This window comes from Protopterus annectens, chromosome 6.part0, assembly GCF_019279795.1.
Source record: "Protopterus annectens isolate FY-2018-M chromosome 6.part0, PAN1.0, whole genome shotgun sequence".
NCBI lineage: Eukaryota > Metazoa > Chordata > Ceratodontiformes > Protopteridae > Protopterus > Protopterus annectens.
Window position 1 is genome coordinate 734,102,862 of NC_056737.1, and position 21,918 is coordinate 734,124,779.

The window sequence follows — 21,918 nt, forward strand, 5'->3', positions numbered from 1 at the left end:
GTGATGTCGCTGGAATTCACAAACCAGAATACACTTGTAATAAAAGAAGAAACACAGCGACTCCCACAGCAGAAGTTATATAAAGCACCAAATACCAACAGGTAGTAATAAGTGGATAACAGTTTAATGAAGGTAAGTGCTTTTGCATTAAAAACGACAATGCTTCATCAGACCAACTGACAATACTAAAAAAAAACTTCAATATAAAGCCTTAAAACCCTCCCATTAATAAAGTAATAATCATTTTCACAGTAATCTAAAGAAATTAATTAAAATCAATTACCATTACCTGTGTATGTAACTTGCAAACATCCCTCTCTAACCAACTTGTCACACACTGATGACATCATTATCATGAGACCACATGTATATATAAGGGTATACAAAGCGCAAAATAATAAATCATGTACCTATAAAAACATTTCATCTAATCCTCATATGTAAATAAAAACAAAATTAAATTTAAAAATAATAAACTAATGAATAAAAAATTCTGCCTTTAGACCTGCTTTAAGGGAAAGCATTTCATTTAACCCAGGAGATCTGTAAGACTTATTCTAGGAGCCAGTTATTTTCTCTAACCTCAGTTTTATTTCTCAAATCTCCACCTCTAATACCTAACTGAACTACCTCTAAAACAAAAAACTTAAAGGTATGTTGTTGTCCCAAAGCAGACTAATTGTAGTATTGTTAGTTGGTCTGATGAAGCATTGCTTTTAATGTGAAAATAGTTACCTTCATTAAACTGTTGTCTGCTTATTACTACCCATTGATATTTGGTGCTTTATACAACTTCTGCTGTGCGAGTCACTGTATTTCTTCTTTTATTGCCAATCTATTCTGGTTTGTGGATTCCAGCAATATTACCTGATGCTTTGCTTTGGTTTTGTGTATTTTTTGTTTGTTGTGACCTCCTTGTCCCTTAATGAGATACCTTTACTTATGAGGTGGGCCATATGGAAAGCTTTCCATACAATGGAAGGAACATGGTGGTCAAATGTCAGGTTGCTATCAACTTGGATGTCCAAATCCCTCATGACTGCATGCTTAGGAGACTGTCACGATCAGTTGCCTGTCAGTGGCAAGGATCCGCCAGATCACACATGCACTGAGGACATTGAGCCACAAGTACCAGTATGACTTTGTCATAATCCATGTGGGTGTTAATGACCTAAGGTGTACCTCCCAGGACTATATAAAGAAAGACAGGGGGCACATTCAGAACTATATAAAGAAAGACACGTTGGAGCATTCAGATTGTGTCCCAAGAAGGTACGAGTCTAACACTGAGCAGTATTCTACCTTCTCCAAGGATGATGCTACAATTTAAACAGAAGACGGTTGATTTTAACAATTGGCTTAGTTACTGGATTCCTTCTAAGGGGGCCAAATATTTGTCAGCTTCAGATGATTTGCCGGTCTGCACATGTCCTTACTAAGTTTTCTCGTGTTGACCAAAACATAATCCACCCCACGTAGTGCCTTTTTTTAGGTAGTGTCAATCTTAAATCTTCCAACATAGTAAATTCTGTACCATATGTAATTTTTCAGTTATGTATACAGCCTTAAAGGGAATACCAAGCAGTATGCTGAACTAATTGTAAATGGAACTTCCTCTACTGAGCTGGCCAATAAATGTAGCTCCAGTTTTACCCCTGGTTTCCCCCAAGAAATGCCCTGTACCATTTATCCCCCAACTATCACTAAAGAACAGGTCCTCACTGCACTCTCCAGAGCTAAAATCACTGCATCAATGGCTCCTGATAATATCCCAGGATGTCTCCTAAATAGCTTGAAATGTGAATATCTATTTCACTACAGCCTCCAGACAAGCCTCATCGCTAGGGAATGGAGGACTGCAGCTGTCATCCCTCTACAAAAAGGAGGACCATAAATAAGACCCAGGGGACTATTCCATTATGTTTGCATGCATTTTTTTTTATAGAAAACTTTACCTGACCTTTAACAGTGACACTCCCTTCCTTAGCAGATGATTAGCCAGCTTGCTTCTTTTTCTGTTGACTATGAAGATATCACCCTTAGAAAAAAGTGTGCAGTCTCCAAATGGCTTGCACTCTACATTGTCTTCTGCCATCAGCAGATGGATGATCTTCAGGAAGACTGTTGGGGATCATGCTACTGGAGGAGTTGCTGGCTGAAATCCTTCTTTTCACATTGTCTGTACAGCAGGCATTCATTGAATGTGCTGCTAGGCGCACTGAACTCTTCCACAGTTTTTTCCTGGAGTCATGGATTCTAAAGCTGTTTTGATTTTTCAGAAGTGTGGTATTCTGAGTGTTCTATATGTTGCTTGAGAGAGTACAGTTCTGTCTCTGTCCTCCTGAGTGCAGCATGACAAAAGTGAGTTTGTGGAGGATAGTATTGTCATCCATTTATGCTGATCCCATGTCCCCTCATGGAGTTAAGTGAAGAAAGAAGAAACCATTCTTATTGCATGGTTGCCAAAAATAGTGCACCTTCAGGCAGTTTGGTCCTTGGCAAATACAGCAAGCTCACCCATTTCTAACAAGCTGTCCCTCTCATTTAAGGTGGTAAATATATATACCAGAGGGCCTGACTTTTGGTGTAGATTGTGTGGTGTGATCTATCTGGAGTATTTGCAAATTGTTGAAGCTAATAGCATGTTTTCCACAGGATAGTTTGAATTTTTCCATTTGTGCAGAATCATACCCAGTGTCACCACATTTCATCTGCTTACCTGATATTTGGAAGTACTTCAAAGCATCTTTATATTCTGAGCCTTTTATTTTTGTTTTTTTTTTTTTTGCATTCAGAGTACATACTTCGGATTTTACTGTGTTTCATGACTTTGAGGAGAGCAAGATTTGTGATCCATCTCTGGATGGTCATGTAACTCCTTGAAGGTGTGCTGCATGTCCTTCCACCACTGAAGAATTTCTAAACTGTATTGGCTGAAGTTGACTGAAAAGCTTTTTCGCATTTTGAAGCATCTGGTTCAATGACACTGAAGTTTGTGCCTTGGAAGATGCTTTCTTGTAGCTGCCTCCTCTGTTCATTGGATTTTGGAGCTGTAGGCCACCATGTGGTAACCCCAACTGATCTTTCATAAATGTTGTTGCCCCTTTGGATTGACTAATTTCCCTTTTTAAAGGGTTATCCACATCTTTAGGGATCCTGTCCATTGAGGCAAAACACACTTTTCATTGCTTGTATGTTTGCCATAAGCTCAGATTTTTACCTGTATTAAGTGTAGTATATTGAGACAGAACTGCTGCTTTTTGTCATCTTTGCTCTAATTAGGGTAGGAAGGCCTAGCAGGATTGTCCAGCTGCATTATGTTTCATCATCATGCTGCTAACTGCCTGCTGGAAGTTCTGTAGTGAAGAGGTTTGGCTACTTCATGTGCTTGCTTCAGAAGTGTAATTTAGACATCTATGTCATAGCCTCTGGAACATGTGTTACACCTTCACTAAGAATTGTCATTTTCCTTCACCAGGCGTAATCGTCACTGTAATTGCAAGAGACTGATTTGTTTGTTAGCTCTGCTTTCAGGATTAAGCATTTTGATCTTGGTCCCTGTGCTCTCTTGTGGCCCTTCCCTTTCTGGTGTATTTATTTGATATTCACCCATGTTTGTCATAACTATTGAGGATGGTCTTCAAAATTTGGTATTACCAATGTTTCATCAGTTGAACTGCACTAGAATCCTCCCCTATCAGTTGTTTTTTGAGAGGACTCCCCCCCCCCCCTCCCCCCACACACGCACACACACACTTTGCTAGGTCCCACATACCCTGTCACCAGCCTCCCATGTTAGAAAGGGCCCTCTGTCCAAGTTTGAATATTGGAGTTTCTTTGTCAAACATATTTGTGCTTGTTAGTAGTGTAGACAATAAATCTTCATTTCTTAATTTGTAGGAATTATGCTACCTCTTTGGTTTGCAGGTAAACTGGCAAACTTTGGTGCTAGGAGCAGTTGTGTAATGCATATGTGATGTTATGGCATGAGTTGTGCCAGCAGCAAGTACAAATGCTCCCTTAACTTGCAAACTTGTGAAGGGAAAACAATGAAAAAATGTGTTTTGGAGGGGATGAACCCAATCGCTACCCCCTTAAGAAGAGTTCCCTTGTAGTTAACTGAGATAAAAACATGATTATTGCCGAGATCTGAGAGTGGCTTGTGCAGCATGTCTTTTGTTTCTAAGTCTCATTCTACTTCTCTGATTTCAAATGTTTTACCTCTGTTAGAGCTTCACATTTTTACGCAAGAAACGAGTAGTCTTGGAGTATACTGTCATACCCAAGAAGAAATTGAAGTGGGCTTGGAGAATACAGTGTCATACCAAAGTTACCATATCCATGCTTGACAGTTTGTTCCCAAGCACTGATTTATAGCTAGAAATTTTTCTCATGGCCTTGGCAACCAGTGGTTTTGCTGTTGGTAACTGCTGTGGAAAACATTTTCATAATGGCTTTATTGTAGGTTTTCATAGCTACCATTAGATTAATTTAATTCTGTGGGTATATTGGCATTGTTTGTATGAAGTTTGGAGTGTATGACAAAAATTTACCGGTAAAGCTGGTATAACCCAACTATTTTGCCAGTTTGTTGTGGTGTTGGTTGGTTACTTTACATAGGAAGTTATCATATGGGTTGACTTAATTTATTAGTGCATTAGAGTAACTACTTGTTTTTTGTTTTACAGGATTTGAAGGACAAAAACATAAGTTTAAAACTAGATTTGCATCAACTGAATGCCCAGCTGACAGAACAGGTAAAAAGGGATATCCTTGTTTTGCAGAGTGTTAAAAATTGTGATTGCATTGAAACATTGAATTTTCCTGTCAACTTGGTATATTGTCATGTTTCATTTTTTTTCCTTAGTTTGCTGTTCTTGCTCTCTCTCTAAAGACAGTTCACTACAGCCAGCATTCTTTATTGGGTACTCCAGTCATAACTGAAAAAAAAATTGCATCTGTCAGCCGTACTTCATTTTGAGTAGTAAGAAAGGTGCATCCCTTTTTTTCCATCTTTTTCCTAAAAGGTGTTTTCTTTAACAGCTATGGTTTTGTGATGAATTATACTTGTGCGGCTATGGCAGGAAAAGCTGCTACTTTACCTAGGCCATGCAAGTCAAGGGATTTGAAATGCTGAACACCACCTGGCAAGATGTCAAGAGGTAGAAGGAATATTTCAAGTACCATCTTTACCTAGTGGGCATACAATCCTATGAAGAAGTGGTGTCTAAAAATCCTTGAACTGTGATCCAGTACTATAGCTGCTGTAATTGAAGTGGTCAGTTGGTATGTTTAGAAGATCTGTAACAGAACAAAGCTGGTGTAGCTTGGCTAATATACCTATTTGTTGTAGTATGGAGAATGGTAGCGGTAGTCATGGGCCTGAAGACTGGAGTTGAACAGAAACAATATTACAAAGTTTGAGGCCTTATTGAGCATTACCATATCGTGTTGTCAGGAGTACCCCAGGAGAAACCACTCCATGTATACATGCTTGTCAGACAAGTACATTTTGAAGAGACTGCTAAAGGATTCAAGCCCTAGATATACCAGAATGTATGGACTCCATTCCCTCTTTCACCCGTGTTTTGTCTCTAACTGCTGGGAACATCTGTTGAATTGTCCCTGGGGTATAAAAGTATTTGAGCAAAAATACAAAATCTCTTTGATTTCTGTAGTGTACTTGGATGCCACACATTGAAGCCCACTCTTCAAGAGAGATGTCAATCCCCATGTTTCTTTCCTGCTCTTCTGTTATATTTTCTGATGCTCATCTTCTGTTATTTATTCTGCTTACTAATTTTTCCTTGTGGCTAACTCAGAACAGTAGTTCTGGGAGTTATATATTCCTTGTTGAATATGCTTATATTCTTTTATTACACCCATGACTCCTTTTCCCCTATCAGAAACGGAAAGCATTGAAAGCAAGGTAGTCTGATCCGTTTTTAACTTCCCCAACATATCCTGGATGTTTTCTTTTTCTTTCACCACTCCTTAGGTTCTGTTTCTGTGGTTTGTATATTTCTGTATGCCTATAGGAAATGCATTTTGTCAACTGTAGAGCCCCTGTAGGTTTTAAATATTAAATGTAGTAGGGTTGTGGGTAGCTATTCCTTTTAAGCACCTGTTCTAATAGACCTAGGCAACCAAGTCGCATCTCTCTCATTTCCTGTTCCTTTTCTTAATAATGCAGTTAAACTTTCTTTGTAGTTAGCAGAATCTGTGATGCTAGTGGTTCTGTTTTTAATCAGTTTTCCTGGGTCAAAAATGTATGCTTGGTCTCTGCTAGTAGTTTTTCTTTATCACTGCTTTCCATTTCTCCATGCTTGTTTCATATTGCATCAAATAAACCTTCTTCATTTGTGTGGGCCAGTAGTAAATTTGAGTGTCTATGGTTGTTAAGCCCCCAGTCTGCTGAATTTGCAGTTTTGTCTCGTGAAAATTTTTTAGGGGTGGGATAGTGCTTGCCTTTCCCGTAGTAAATCCTAGATTTTTCTGCTTACTGCTTCTCATTTATATTTTTTCCAGAAATGTTTGGCAGCAACAGATTATTAATGGGTATAGTAAACATTTTTAAGACTTGTATTTTTAACTTAAATTCATAGCAATTCATTTCCAGTTTTTGAGCTTGTACATTATATTTGCTAATATTGCAGTTCAGGATTTTGTCAAAGAATCGTGTGCTGTGCATACTAGCTAATTAAATCCCTAAAGCACCTATAGATATATGTTGCTAATTAATACTTGGGGCTTTAGTTTAATTTGCCTTGCAACCTGATATTGATTTCAAGCCTCTGGAGTAACATTGAAAGGTCCTGTTCAGGTGTAATTGTATACGTGCTCTGTGTGTGTGTGTGTGTGTGTGTGTGTGTGTGTGTGTGTGTGTGTGTGTGTGTGTGTGTGTGTGTGTGTGTGTGTGTGATATATATATATATATATATATATATATATATCTGTTTGTGTGTGTGTGTATATATATATATATATATATATATATACATCGCACTTGCTGCAACTGGAAATGCTTCTTAAAGGTACATGCACATGCTCTGATCTACATCCACTATGACATAATTTAACAAATGATCCTTTGTTCCATATGACTTTCTTTTATTGCCCTTTTGTTCTACTGCCATAATTGAGTTTTCTTCTAAATGACTATAAACTCTGTCTGCTTCAATTCCCATGTATAGTTTATACGTCAGAAGACAAGTTATTGGTCTATAATTTTTAGGGTAGCTTTTAGGTTCACTCTTAAGTAGGAGCATTGGTTTTCCTGCTGGCAAGGTTGTTGTCTGTTCGAGGTGTGCATATAATTAGTTTTTACTCATGGCTCTTCTTTCAAAGATGTTAATACTTTTAGCCAAAAGTTAGGTACTGCATCTGGGCCTGGGGTTTTCCATTTAGAGGCTTTTCTTAACTTTGTTTCAATCGCTCTGGCTGTTACTACTTCCCATTTCATATTCTGTACATTTAAACTTCTTATTCTTTCTTTTACTTCTATCCATTTAGCATCTTTATGTTCCACAGGATCTTCATAGATGCATCTATTTCTTCCTTTTTGGCGGTCTTTAAATTCCTTTTACCTTGTTTTCCAGTTCTCTGTTTTGGGTCATCAATAAACTGTTTATTTTGTGCTTTTCCTTTATATTTTTCTGAGCATCTTCCAAGTTTTTCTGCCGTTGCTGAGATTTTTAGTTTATTTGCAATAGTGCTTGATAGATCCTGATCTGATGCGCATTGCAATTATCACGTCTGTCTGTCTTAATATTTTTGTTGGTGTTCCCTCTTCTATATTCTTCTAATAGTGACACTTCTTGTCTTAATTGCTTTATAGTTTTCTCGTTCGATACTTCCATGATGGTATTCGGTTTCTCCCCTTCCTTTCCCTCGCTACCCTGTGTTCTTGTGGTAGAACTTTATCAGTTATTAATTTAGCTGCACAATAATATATCTTATTTACTGATATTATATTGCATGGATCTCTAGGGACAGTCTTAATTTTTGTGTTCATTTGTTTTATCAAACTTCTGACTTTTTGAGTTTTATTGACCTTCTGCAGTCCATTTCTTTTATTGATCTTAATATGTGTATCTCTGTCCATTAAATCAAGCAACTCTTCTCTTAACTCATTTTCTTCTAAACTGAGGGTACATTTTTTGTTTTCCATTTCCTGCAGGCATTATATAGAGTGTTGTATAGCATCTTCCAGTGGCACATTCTCTTCAGTTTCATCCTGTGCCATCCATTACTCTGTCATATGGGAATTCATTGGTCTATCACTCCTCAACATTGACTGCATCAGAATTTCCACAGATCCCTGTTTCTTCCCTTGCTGTCCAGCTTCAGGTTAACATTTATACTGGTTTCAGGTTAACATTTATACTGGTTTCATGTGGAAAGCTCCAAAATATCTTCATATGGCACCTGACCAGTTGCTTACTGTTCACTAGTTTCCCCTTAATTTGAATATCAATTGCTCTATCCTGTTGTGGTACTTTCTGAATTAGTGTTTCTATTCTGAATCCTTCACTTTGCAGGTACTTCATCACCTCAGTTTCTATTTCTTTAACTTCTCCATTACTAATCACCTTTTGTACTTTTCTTGTTTGTCTTCTTATTTTTTGTATTGTAAAGTTTTTCCGTGTTTGGATTCCTTTGCCTGTATTTCTCTCCAAATATCTTTGGTGCTGCTCTTTTTGTATTGGTTAGTTTTGCTTTCCCCTTTGCATAAATGTTACACCACATTAAATATCTTTTTCTTTCCCATGTACATATTTCTTTTTCAGATGTCTTAAGATCTTCCTGCTTCTCCGTACTTTGAGGACTCGCTCCATCATACTGTGATGTAACCTGTGTTAGACCCTTCTGCACCAAATCCTTCACTTTGCAGGCACTCCATAACTTTGACTACTGTTTTTTTTAACTTCTACTTTACTAATCTTCTTTTCTACATTCCCTGTTTGTGATATTTTTTTGCTATGAAATGTTCCATATCTGGATGCCTTTGCCTATATTTCTCTTTGAACATCTTTGGGGCTGCCTTGTTTATATTGATTACTTTGGCTTTCTTCTTTGTATAAATATTGCACCATATCAAATATCTTTCTTTCCCATGTCCATATTTCTTTTTTATCCTTTTTAAAAATCTCTGAGTTTGTTGTTTGTTTTTGCACTTCCTCAGATGCTTCTTTTTCCAAATAGATAAAAGTTTCTTGATCTGTATACTGCTTTTCACAAATCTGTTGTATTAATGAATGCAACTTTTTATTTGAAGCTTCTGACTTTTCTTGTGGAAGTATTTTTCTTTCCTCTAATTTCTCTCTCAATCTTTTTATATATCTTGTGTCCGGAAATTCTGGGCTTTTTGCATAATACTAACAATGCATAATTTCTTTCATGTTATGTAGTTCTAGCTCACCTCCATTATTACGTGTGGGTTCAGAGCCGTTCCTCGGCTCTGACTCGGCCGCTTTTAGAAAGCCTGAAATCTTCTGATTGGCTCGTGGCTAGGAGGTATCCCATGGTGCATGAGCACATTCCCCAGATGTAGTTTGCCGCGTCTTCAGTCGGAAGCTTCTTTTGGTTGGCCGTGGCCAAGTGATTTGGTTTTATTATTATTACTGCTTATTAGGAGTTTTTTTGCTTCTAGTGAAGTTTTTTTCTGTCATAGTCTATTGCTGACTGTCTTCTTGTGATTACCGATTTGTGTCTATAACCGGATTTGACCTTATTGCCGTTTAAAATTTACTTGGGCCTGTTGGCCGTTTGTGTGTGGTATCCTGTGAGTGTGTTTCTTTTTCTTGGCTAGACCGTTTAACTTAGAGGTTCTATTTTTGTTCCTGTTTCTTTTCTTGCACTAGGTTCATTTACGTTGGAGAACCTAGTAACCCCTTTTTATTTTTGTGGGTGATGGAGCTAGATCTGCTTAAGTCAGAGGATCTAGTTCCTCTCTTGTGTGAGTGTGTTGGTTTTTCTCTGCTGCTATTATGTCTTAAGGAACCTAAAGAACAGTCAGGATTTAAAAAGTGTATTAAATGTTCGCAAAAAATGTCCATCACCGATGGACATAGCGTCTGTGTGTACTGCTTAGGGACCAAACATCTACAAGAAACTTGTCTCTTCTGCCATTCTTTTAGCCCTAGAGTACTCCAGGAATGGAAGAATAAGCTGATTTTGAAAGGCATTTTTGAAGCCTTCCTTCAAGGAAGACCTAGCCAGTTCTTCCTCCTCTGCTAGGTCGCATTCATCTAGGAAGGATAAGGGCAAGACCTCTAAATGGCCCTCTTCGGCCCCAACTTCTGCCTCTGAACCTCCACAGAAGTTGCCAAAATCGGAATTGGTCTCTGTCTCTATGGCTCCACAGCCTTCGGGGCCGATTGAGATTTTGGACATAGACCCTGCAGTATCGGCACCAAGTGTTTCAGCGCTGATCACTAGCAGTCCTTTTCGGAGCCAGTCAGTGGACATTCCACCAGTCTCCCTTTCTCTAAAATCGCCTATATTGCAGAGAACAAGGCCTCCCACACTGTCCTCCAGATCCTCCGGGAGTCTGTCTGAAAAAGACATTGAGAGTGTGGTGCTCAGACTCCTCAAGTCGTCGGCCTTGCCAAAATTTTTGTCTGCTCTGACCCATTCGGTCTCGGAGCCGACTCCTGCTACTGATCCTGCTCTCTTTCCTCCTCCAATCCAGATTGGTCCTTTGGAGCCAATATTGTCGGTACCGTCTATAGTGGTGTCCTCTGCTCCAGCACCCCGTGTGGTTGCCTCGGAGCAGAGTTCCCCTTCGGCACTCTCGGTGTCATCCAAAGTGTCTAGGGTCCGAAGCTCTTCGGTTGGCCCCGAGAGGAACACTTGGAACCAAACAACTTCGGTGCTGAGCTTCCCTCTTGGTGCGTTGACCCGAGTGAGCTCGGACCCTACATATTTCTCGGAGCCAATCCTTTTGGAGCCATCGGCACCTACGCTCTCTTCGGAGCTGGTGCGTCGTTCGGAGCTGGAGGAATCTGTCTTCGTGAGGATGAGGAGCATGTTGGATAGTTCATCCGCCCCACATAGAAGTACCGATGCTATACTCCAAGCGCTGACTACAGTCTCAGCATCCTCTCTTCCCTGGGATGGAAGAGACCCACAGCCTCAGGACCCCCATTTGGGTGGCCCCTGATCTTCCCAGACCTCCCCAGAGGACCCCGCTGAGGAGCCCCCTTGGAAGGTATCATGTAAGAGGAAGCATGTAGACTCCCCTGATGAGTCTCTCACATCTGACACTGACCTCGATGAGCTAAGTCATCGTCTGAAGATGTCTCCTTTGCAGACATTTTGGAGATCCTCCGGCAGAGAGGCGGCTGGCTCACCATTACCCTGTCTGATGAGGAGTCAGTTTACCTGAAAGCTTTCGGGTCTCAACCCTCAGCTTCATGGGTGTCTCCTCCATTTGATGAATTACTGGATCTTGAGTCCGAAAGCATGGCAGACTCCTGATGCCATGTAACTGGTCCCCAGGAGGCCGAATAAATTTCTTTCTGCTCCTAAAGACAAAAAAAATTTTATCCAAGGGCTTACCTGTTGATGCCATGGTGGTGGCGGCAGCCATTAAGAAGGTGCTAGCAGAGACTTTTTCTATCCATCCGCCCAATAAGGAATCCCGAATGATGGATAAGTATGGGAAGTGTATCTTCTCTTCAGCGGCTTTTACACTTCGATCGCTGAACTATCTATGACACTTAACGAGTCTTCAGAGAGATCTCCTAAAGGAGTTAGGAGATACTCTTCAGGGTACCTCTACTGAAGCAGTCCCATCTACAGTGTCTACTCAGTTGGCTACTCTAACATCCATTGTTAACTCCTCCATGCAGCTGATCTCATATGCAGCGGATGGTGCGAGTAGGGCAGTGGGTTCAGGAGTCTCCTTAAGGAGACATTCCTGGATACGTCTATGCAACTTTGCTGAGCCTTTCAAGTCTACATTCACTAATGCCCCCGTGGATGGATCCTCTCTTTTTGGACCACAGGTGATACCCTCACCAGGTGTGAACAGGAAGGAAAGAGTCTCTCTGTCGTGGGAGTCCGTTTTACCGTTCCTTCTAGACCTTACCATAAAGGTCAGAAGAGCGGTAAAATGTGGTTCAAGAAATCACAGAGACCTTTCCAGGATACACAGGTTGATTCCTCCTTCAGAGGCAGGGGAGAAGAACTAATGGTAGACGTTGCCCTAGAGGCAGGGGAGGCCCACAAAATAAGGGAGATTGCGATTCCTTTCGTGACCATCCCTATCAGCGTTCCTGATGTGGAACCCGAATCTGCATCTCTGGAGCTGGTTGGGGGTCCCCTGTCCAGGTACCCAGAAGCCTGGCTAAATCTCACTCAAGACAAGTGGGTACAAGACATTATCACCAGAGGTTACTCTATACTGTTTTCCCTTCCACCACACCCTCTCAAAAGGATCCCAGATGTACCACCCAATCACAGGGATCAAGTGGCTATAGAGAAAGAAAAGCTGCTATTAAAAAGTCATCCAAAAGGTCCCAGCAGACCAGACAGGATTCGGAACATACTCCATGTTCTTTTTAGTTCCAAAAAGAACAGGAGACTGGAGACCCATCTTAGACCTCAGCAGGTTAAAACGAGTATGTAAAGAAGTCCAAGTTTCGAATGGTCACTCTACAATCCATACTTCCTGTGTTAGGGAAAGACAGCTGGATGTGCTCAATAGATCTCCAGGATGCCTACTACCACATAATGGACAAAGAATCAAGGAGTTACCTACGCTTTCAGCTGGGAGTTGGTCATTACCAGTTTCGGGCGCTGCTCTTTGGTCTCATCACAGCCCCTCCAGGTGTTCACCAAATGCATGGCAGTAGTGACAACTCATTTGAGGCGTCATGGAATCCAAGTCTTTCCATATCTGGATGATTGGTTCCTGACCGCCACCACCAGGCATAGTCTAGTTCAATCCAGCGATTCCACAATCAAGCTCTGTTCCCAGTTGGGAATCTCTGTAAACTGGGAAAAATCCTCAACTTTGCCCACTCAATCAATAACCTTTATAGGAGCAATCATAGACACGGTTTCTATGATAGCCAGACTACCTACAGACAGAATACAGAATCTTGCACAGCAAATTTACAGGATACTTCCTCTTCGAAGAGTCAAAGCAAAGGTGGTGTTGCAGCTTCTTGGAGCAATGGTGTCGACCATAACCTTGGTACCATTTGCAAGGCTACATATGAGGATACTCCAGTGGCTCCTGTCATCCCAGTGGTCCTTTCAGCAGTTGCCTCTGCATCACCAGATACTGATCACAGTTTCATTCAAAAGGATCTCTACTGGTGGATTCAGCCAGGCCATCTTACCACAGGGACTCCCTTTGTACCACACCAACCTGTTGCCACTGTGACCACGGATGCCTCCCAGATGGGGGGGGGGGGGACATTTTTCTAGGCATTACTGTCCAAGGCACATGGCAAGATCAAGAGGCCCATCTGCATATCAGTGTCCTAGAGATGAGAGCAGTGCTTCTAGCGTTGCAAGCACTTCACGACTTTCTCCCTCTTGGGACGATAGCTATCCAGACAGACAACATGTCAGTGGTTTGGTATCTAAATAAACAAGGGGGGAACCAAATCATACCCTTTGTTGAGAGGCCCTGCGAGTTTGGAACTGGGCGATTTCTTCCCAACTCATTCTCATTGCAATGCACATCCTGGGGACATCCAACGTGATAGCGGACAAGCTAAGCAGGGCAATATTGTTACCTCGCGAATGGTCTTTGAACCAGAAAGTAGCCCATCTGATCTTCCACAAGTGGGGACAACCCTGCTGCAATCTCTTTGCCAGCCCCATCAACACCAAAATGCAGCACCTTTTTCTCCCCTCATCCCCCCTCCGGGAGAGTCTCCAAGAGATGCACCCGTCCATGATTGGCCCCCTGGGAATCCTTTATGCTTTTCCTCCTTTTCCACTCATTCCCAAGGTCATACAGAAGGCAATGTTGTTGGGAAGCAAGGTGATCCTCATCGCTCCTTACTGGCCTCGTCAGATTTGGTTTCCTTTTCTCGAGCCTCACCTGTTAGACTATCCATGGACTCTGGACCCAGTGCCAGACCTCTTGACACACGTCAGGTTCTCTTCACTCCATTCTACACACACTCAAACTGACAGCATAGCTGCTCCAGTTCCATCACTAGTTAGGCTTCATGATCTGTCCCCAGCTGTAATCCAAATCATTATCTCATAACCCATATCATTATCTATTCTCACAAGCCTTCAACTAGAAAATTGTATCACAGTAAATGGAAGAGATTTTCTATATGGGCACATAAGAGAAGTTGATCCATTTACAGCTCCTATTACTATTGTTTTAGAGTTCCTTTCAGAACTCTTTCACCAGGGTTCAGCAGCTGCTACACTCCGAGTTCAGCTAGCAGCAATATCCAATTTTCATGTGGGGATTAATGATTTGAACCTTATGTCTCACAAACTGTGCAAATCTTTTCTTAAGGGATCCATGATGTTAAAACCTCCTGTTCAAGACTCCATTCCTCCTTGGGATCTAAATCTAGTCCTTTCTAGACTTACTTTGCCACCCTTTGAACCCAGCCCATAGCTGTCAATTGAAATTCTTGTCTTAGAAGACTCTTTTTCTGGTGGCAATAACCTCAGCCAAATGGGTTTCTGAACTACAAGCCCTATCAGTTAAACCTCCATATTTAATTTTTCACTAAGATAGGGTTTCTCTCCGGACCAATCCTTTTTTTATCCCTAAAGTCTGTTCTCATTTTCACTTTAACCAAACAATCGAATTGCCAGTGTTCTTCCCTAATCACACCAATAAAGCAGAATATAGATTTCATCAATTGGATGTGCATAGGCAATTGCATTTCTATATCCACAGAAACAGAGGATTTAGAAAATCAGAAGAGCTATTTGTTTCTTTTGCTGAGACAAGAATGGGTTTGCCAGTTTCTAAGGTCACACTATCGAATTGGATCTCTAATTGTATCTCTTTCATTTACACTTCTGAGGGAAAGGAGTTGCCCATTAAAGTCAAAGCGCATTCTACCAGGAAATTTTGTACTTCTGCTGCCTTCCAAGCCAGGATGCCTATTGATAATATATGTGCAGCAGCAACATGGGCTTTAATTGGATTTAACTTCCAGGGGGTAGAGCCTCGTTTGGTTCCACGGTGCTCAGGAGTATCTTCCAGTGAGCCACCCATTCAAATGCTAGGGATGCTGTCCCACACGTAATAATTAACACATAATTTGTCTATGGCCCTTCTTTGGCCTATATATGTGTGTGTGTGTGTGTGTGTGTGTGTATATATATATATATATATATATATATATATATATTATACATAATTTTTATTTTTTTTTTATGGACTACTACTTCCTTCTTCAATGGGGGGGGGGGGGCATCCTCACCCTGGACCTGGCTTGGCCCCATTGCAGGAATGTTTCTGTATTTTCAGGATTCTGCACTGTCATCCTTTCCAGTCCTGGCACCAGTGTGCCTATCAGGATTGGGCACTTTTTTATCCTGGGTCATGTGCACCCAGCTGTATTTTTTTTTTAATTTTTAACCTACTTCCGCCCATGATATATGCTATATGAATGCAGTCTGTGTATCATTGTCATCTTGTTGAGGTTTTGTGAAAACAGGGTCAACCTTGTAAAGGTACTCGCCAAGGCTTGAGGATGAATTCAATTTCAGCAATACAATTCCTTGCTTAAATGATCTATGACCTGTTTAATGTCTGAAAATGATTAGGTCGATTATAAGTGATATATAATGTTTGCAGCTGAGAAGTGTCAGTATGGTTTCTGATGTAAAATGCTTGCAACTAGTATTGTGTTGTCTGGTTGGTTTTCATTTATATAAATATGTGATTGCCAATGTTGTGATGGTTTAATAAAGATGGTTCTGTTTTTTCAAAAAGTCAGGAGTTGAATAAATATGTATTGTTGCTTAGGTTGTATGATGTATAGCAATATATGTGAAGTATAAAGTTTGTAAATGTGAACTTAATACAGTTTGATTACTTTTATATAAATATAAATTTGCCTGTATCACAAGTGATAATTCAATAGAGGTGTTTAATGATAATAAAAAAATAATAAAAAAAATCTTTTAGAATAATTTTTAGAATTATGTTTGGGGTAAAATATCTATGCTGACACTGACATGCCATGATTTCTGCACTACCTGGGAGCTTTAAACATTTCTTTCTTTTGTTCCTTTGAAAAATTGCATTTCCACTCATTTTCCAATTTTTTCTAACCTCCTCTAATCAGCTCTTGGTTATTATGCAGTCTTTCTTACCTTACTAACTATACTTTTAACAGTAGCTTACACTTATAAATCCCTGCTGGGGTGAGCAGTCTCTAACCTGCCGTTCAAACTTCTGGTTAGCCCTTTCACAGTCTTGCATTTCTCTCACTAGGTATTTACTCCAAACACCTTGGTTCCTTTGGTAATATTCTCCAGGAAATTCCACCCCCCCCCCCCACTTGCCATTGTTCCATTCCCATGCTTGCAGTCATACGTATTAGAAAAATGTCCTTTCTCTGGCTTGCACTGGCTTAATTATTGGAATACTTTGTTACTTTATGAATGTAATGGCGGCTGTTTTCCTTAAGGACTTGCATCCAGAATTCTAGTCTAGTCCTCTTCCCCCTCCAAATACATTCCTTCAACTTTTTTTTCATCTACAACTTTGCCTCTGATTGTTTAAAAAAAAAATCCTAACCTGGATGTAAAACTAAGCCAATTTCTGCTTCAGTTTTAATATCCATTATCAAGAGCTTCTGGTTTCTCATTTCATTTTTTATCTCCCCCCCCCCCCCACATATCCTTCAATGCTGTAGCAGAATCTGCTGTAATCCTTGCACCAAATACTTTAAGCTTCTTATGACCCCATAAGCATGCACATTGGTGATACCAATTGTGTGTACACATAGTTTACCATTGTAGATATTTTTTATGTTCATTTATGTTGTGCCCTAAAAGACTTGAAGCTGTCTCAAAATGCCCTTTTCTGGATGCATCAAATATAAAGGTTCTAAGTAAAGCAAACTTTTCTTAAGTACCATACCAGTTATATTCTTGATTTTGTGAATTTTCTTTAACCACTTTAAATATAAAGAAAATAGCGGGGAAAGAGGACATTACCTGCCTGGTTCCTCTTTGAAAGCACAGCTTGTCCAAGAAGGAGTCCTGTGACTTTAATTCTTGCTTTTGACTTTTCCTATGTCTTTCTTCTTAAACCTGTTATCATGGCACAGAAATACTATCTTTGCTCTGCTCAGAAAATCCCATCTGAGTATCTGATGATTTCTGCATCATGACTCATCAAGAATGAAAGTATTTTCTTACACTTTGCTTCTCTGATCAACATTGTTCTGTTAATGCTATCAACTGTTTGCCTTTTCTCCACAAAACCACATTGGTCCATTATTTTGTTTTCCTATTTTATTACTTTATTTTGTTTTTGCTGCTTGTTCTTAACCATGTTCAATTGCATTTATTCTGCTGCATTTATTACTGCTTGTTACTAACCTGATTAAATTGTAATTGTTATTCTAAGCCTCTTTGTTTTGGTTTGGGCTTCAGGGCAGTTATTTTACATTTAGAAAGTTGTGGGCTGCACTCTTGTGGGTGAAGAGGGTAGCTTCTGCCCTTCTGAGCTGGGAATTGCTGGGTGAAGGCTTATTGTCAGTTTGTTCTGGTTTAAGCACTTGGGTTCCAAACCAGTTATTTTACATTAGGAAGCTTTTTCTAAACTCTTGTGGCAAGAGAGTATAGCCTACACCCTTCCAAGGTGGATTAGCTGGTTGAAGGTTCATTGTGTCTGTTATTCTGAAAGTGTCTTGGTTCTGGTTTAAGCACTTGGGCTCTAAACCAGTCATTTTTATGTGAGAGTTGAGGCCAGATTCTTGTGGCAGGCAAGTGTGACCTACACTATTTCTAAGCTGGAAATTGCTGGTGAAAGCTTATTGTACCTGTTCTGAGTGTCTTTATTCTGGTTTAAGCTCTTGGGTTCCAAACCAGTTATTTTACATTAAGAAGACTTGTGGTCTAAACTCTTGTGGCAGGAGAGGTTAGCTTACACCCTCCTAAGCTGGAATTTGTGGGTTGAAGGTCTTCTGTGTCTGTTATTCTGAAGTGTCTTGGTTCTGACTTAAGCACTTGGGCTCCAAAACTAGTTGTCTTACATTAGGAGGGTCTGTGGTCTAGGATGGTGTGGTGGGAGAGTGTGGTCTACACCCTTCCAAACTGGGAATTACTGGTGTATTGGTACTTTAAACTGTTTGCTGTTGTGATTGTGATTTTATGCATTTTGAATTTCTAGTACATCTACATTTTATACCATAGGCCAGATTCAGACTTGCTTTATCTAGACTGGTATCACTTGAGCATTAAAACCAGCTCTTCACTGAGATAGTGAAAGATCCGAGGCATCTGTTGCTTCCAACTAAGTACCTGTCTTTGCTCTTGTATTGCACTTTTAATTTGTATTTGCATTCTACTGTCTGTCTGAATTGTCTGAACTATTCTTTGCCACATTTTACTGTATACTATACTATTTCAGCTGTAGCATAGCCAAGTTCTTGATTTCCTGTTTCTGGGTCTGTTTTTCCAACTTTTGAGCATCAAATTCAAGCCATCGTTGTAGGTGAGGCCATTATGCACCCTTGTGGGAGGAGAGTGCTGTCTGGGTCCCATCTAATTGGGGTTGATTGGACTAGATCTCAGAGATAGTGTCCTTACTGGCTAGTTTGAGTTAATAGGGTTATTTCTTGTTTTATTTAAGCCCCATGTTTACATGTAGTGTACCATCATGCACTGCTGTGCAGCAGTGGTTACTTTTGATGGTTATAGACAAACGTTTTGCTTGTTAAATTTTCCCTTGGCATGTTGCTTGTGGTTCTCCAGAGGTTTTTCTTGGCCCTGCTCTGCTGTCAGGTGGAACACTTGGCTTAGCCTTGGAGGTGCCAACACACGTCTCACCCACTAACCATTCCTAAGTGTGACCTATTTTACTCTCCATGTAAATTTACCTAACACCATGGAAGGACAATTTCCCACAGTTTCTCCAGCCAGCTTGGTCGACATTTGCATCTTGAGGCATTGTAGCAACTGCCTCATGTTCACCGACAGCTCTCTACTCCTACTCCACAGAAACTCAACATGTGAGAGATGCAACTATATTAAGAATCTTGAATCCATGCTCTGTCACACACCAGTCAGTACATATGACGATGAGCAGGTTGTCAGTATACACAACTCGCCTCCTACTGCACTCAAACACCTATCACACACATCTACTTATACGGAAGTTCTCGCCAGAAACATATCTAAACACCAGAGACCTCCCAAACACAAGCACGCTGCACATAATAGCTCATGCACCGGTGTCTCGCCTGTCAGCTCCTTAAGGCAAAGCACAAAACCAAACATTAGTCATAGGTGACTCCATCGTGAGACACACAGATGTCCCTCACCAGACTGGATAAGGAAAAGGTCATGTTCAGCTGTCGGTCAGGTGCTGGGATCTGCCATATCATGCATGCATTCAGGTTTGTTAACAACAGGTACTGTTATGACTATGCCATAGTCCATGTTACTCTGAATGACTTGAGACATTCCTGTCTGGACTATATGAAGAGAAACGTGACTGAGCTCTTCGATTATGTTTTAGCTAGGTATGTCCTTAGCATTAAGGAGCATTTTACCTAAACCTAGGATGATGACTCCCATAATTTCCATCACATAGCCATTCTCTCCCCTTGCAGAAATCCTTGAAAAGTGCATCCACAATCAACTCCTTAACCACCTCCTTACTAATAACATATTATCCAGCTCCCAACATGGTTTTAGACCAAAACATAGTACTAGCACTGCACTAATAACTTTCACCAGCACCATTCAACACCTCCTAAATGAAGGCCAGCTTGTCTCTTCTGTGTTTCTTGACATGTCAAAAGCCTTTGACACTGTCTCTCACCAACTGCTACTCAACAAGCTCTCCTCCTATGGCCTCAATACATCTTCCGTCTTGGTTCCATAGCTATCTATCCAATTGACAGCAAGCCATCAAATGGGAGAATAATCTTTTCACCCCTACTCCCCATCTCAGTCAGGGTCCCCCAAGGTTCCATTCTAGGCTCTCTCCTCTTTAGCATATTTACTAACACCCTCGGCTCTGCATCTAATTTAGCCTTCATCGTCCAGTATGCTAATGACGCTACACTCATCTGCTTAGCCCCCCCCCCCAAGATCTTCAAATCCAAATGCAAACTTCATTTCAAGATGTAAAAAAAGCACCTTTATAATCATCAGCTCATACTAAACCCAGACAAAACTAAGATAATAGTCTTCAGAAACAAGAAGTCCAGACCACACCAACACCCTCTCTCTATTTTTTCCTCAAACAGCACCAAGATAGACTGCACAAACCAAGCCAAACTACTAGGCATCACAATAGATGAAGATCTAAAATTTGATAAACGTATTTTCTTGACAATTAAAGTTCATAGCAAACTTGGCACCCTTTACTGAGCTAAACCTTTCCTAACTAAAAGAGCCAGGTTGGCCACTGGTAGGTCACATCTGCTTTCTACTCTTCTGTATGGCTCTCGTATATTTACAAACCTGCGTAAGTTTGACCTTAATAACCTAGAATCCTGTTAGTACAAAATTGCTAAGTTTGTCACTAATCATCCAAACAGGGCTCACCACTGCACATCTCTCTCCCAGCTAAACTGGCTAGAACTCCCTAACCTTCTATCTGTTAATCAACTCACCATGGTCCACAAAATAATTCGTCAACCTAACAACTGCCCTGTTCTCTCTCTAACCTAGTCCACCCTAGTTTTCATCTCAGGTCTCTCAGATCCTCTGACAAACTAATGTTGGTAACACTCTCGCAGAACTTTCACATTGACTCCCTCTACTCTTTCAAAGTTGCCAAACTGTGAAATAGCCTTCCTCAGCTCATCGCAAAAAATCCGCAGTATCACAAATTCAAACTTCTAAAAAAATATGTAGCTAGTCAGTGGCTGTGCTCTTGCTAGACTCCAGGCAAATCTACTCTTTCACCCCTTACGTCATACTGCATCTAGTATCCCACCTTCAGACTAAGCTGTCCTGCTCATATATGTACATTCTTATCAACTGCATTGATGTTCAGTTAAACTGTCACAGTGCCATAATTTTACACTATGTTATGTTGATGTTCTGTAAGTACTATATATTTTATCTACTAGTATGTTTACTGTTACAGCCAGAATTTTACTCTGTATGTACAACTGTGTTTTAACTCATTCCCTCCAGTACAAGTCTTTTGAATGTGTACCTTTAACTCCTAGTGGGTGTGGCCTGAGCCTTTACAAATGAAGTTATCACCTTACAATTCTAATAAATACTCACTGACAGAGTTAAAATATCAGTGCAGTTGTGATTGCCATCGTGTATGCTTCAAGATAAAATATTCTGATACCTTGTATGTAGCATGGTTTTGGAATTATTAATGCAAGTATGAACAAGTAATATTTGACTCCCAGAGGATCAGTAGGAGGTAACTGCAGAAACGCCTGGAGACGTCACTTGGATAAGTGCATTTACTGTTACTGTCTTGGTGCTTTCCTCCCAAGGCCTCTGCTGAAAACAGGCTCCCAGCCCAGTCGGACACTACCCAATTAACAAATGTAATAAATAAATAATGTATCACTACAAACAGAAAAATTGGCTTACTTTCTGGTGTCATACCGGATCCCCTTAGAATCTATCAGCCTGGGATGACATGATCAGCAGACCTCGAAGCTTCGCCAGAGATGGTCTTCATCTCTCACCCATGGTATTTTGGCTACTGGCTAAGGCTGTTGCCACCCCATAGTGCCTTTTTTTAGACAGTGT

At 40.5% G+C, this 21,918-nt stretch overlaps 1 protein-coding gene across 1 annotated transcript in view; it reads left to right on the top strand.

Moving 5' to 3' along the window:
- KTN1 (kinectin 1) overlaps window positions 1-21,918 on the top strand; it is a gene marked incomplete in the record, with an annotated part of 2,305,074 nt that overhangs the window by 530,079 nt on the left and 1,753,077 nt on the right. The window contains 1 exon segment of the mRNA XM_044074427.1: window positions 4,689-4,757. Coding sequence (XP_043930362.1) covers window positions 4,689-4,757 — 69 coding nt within the window.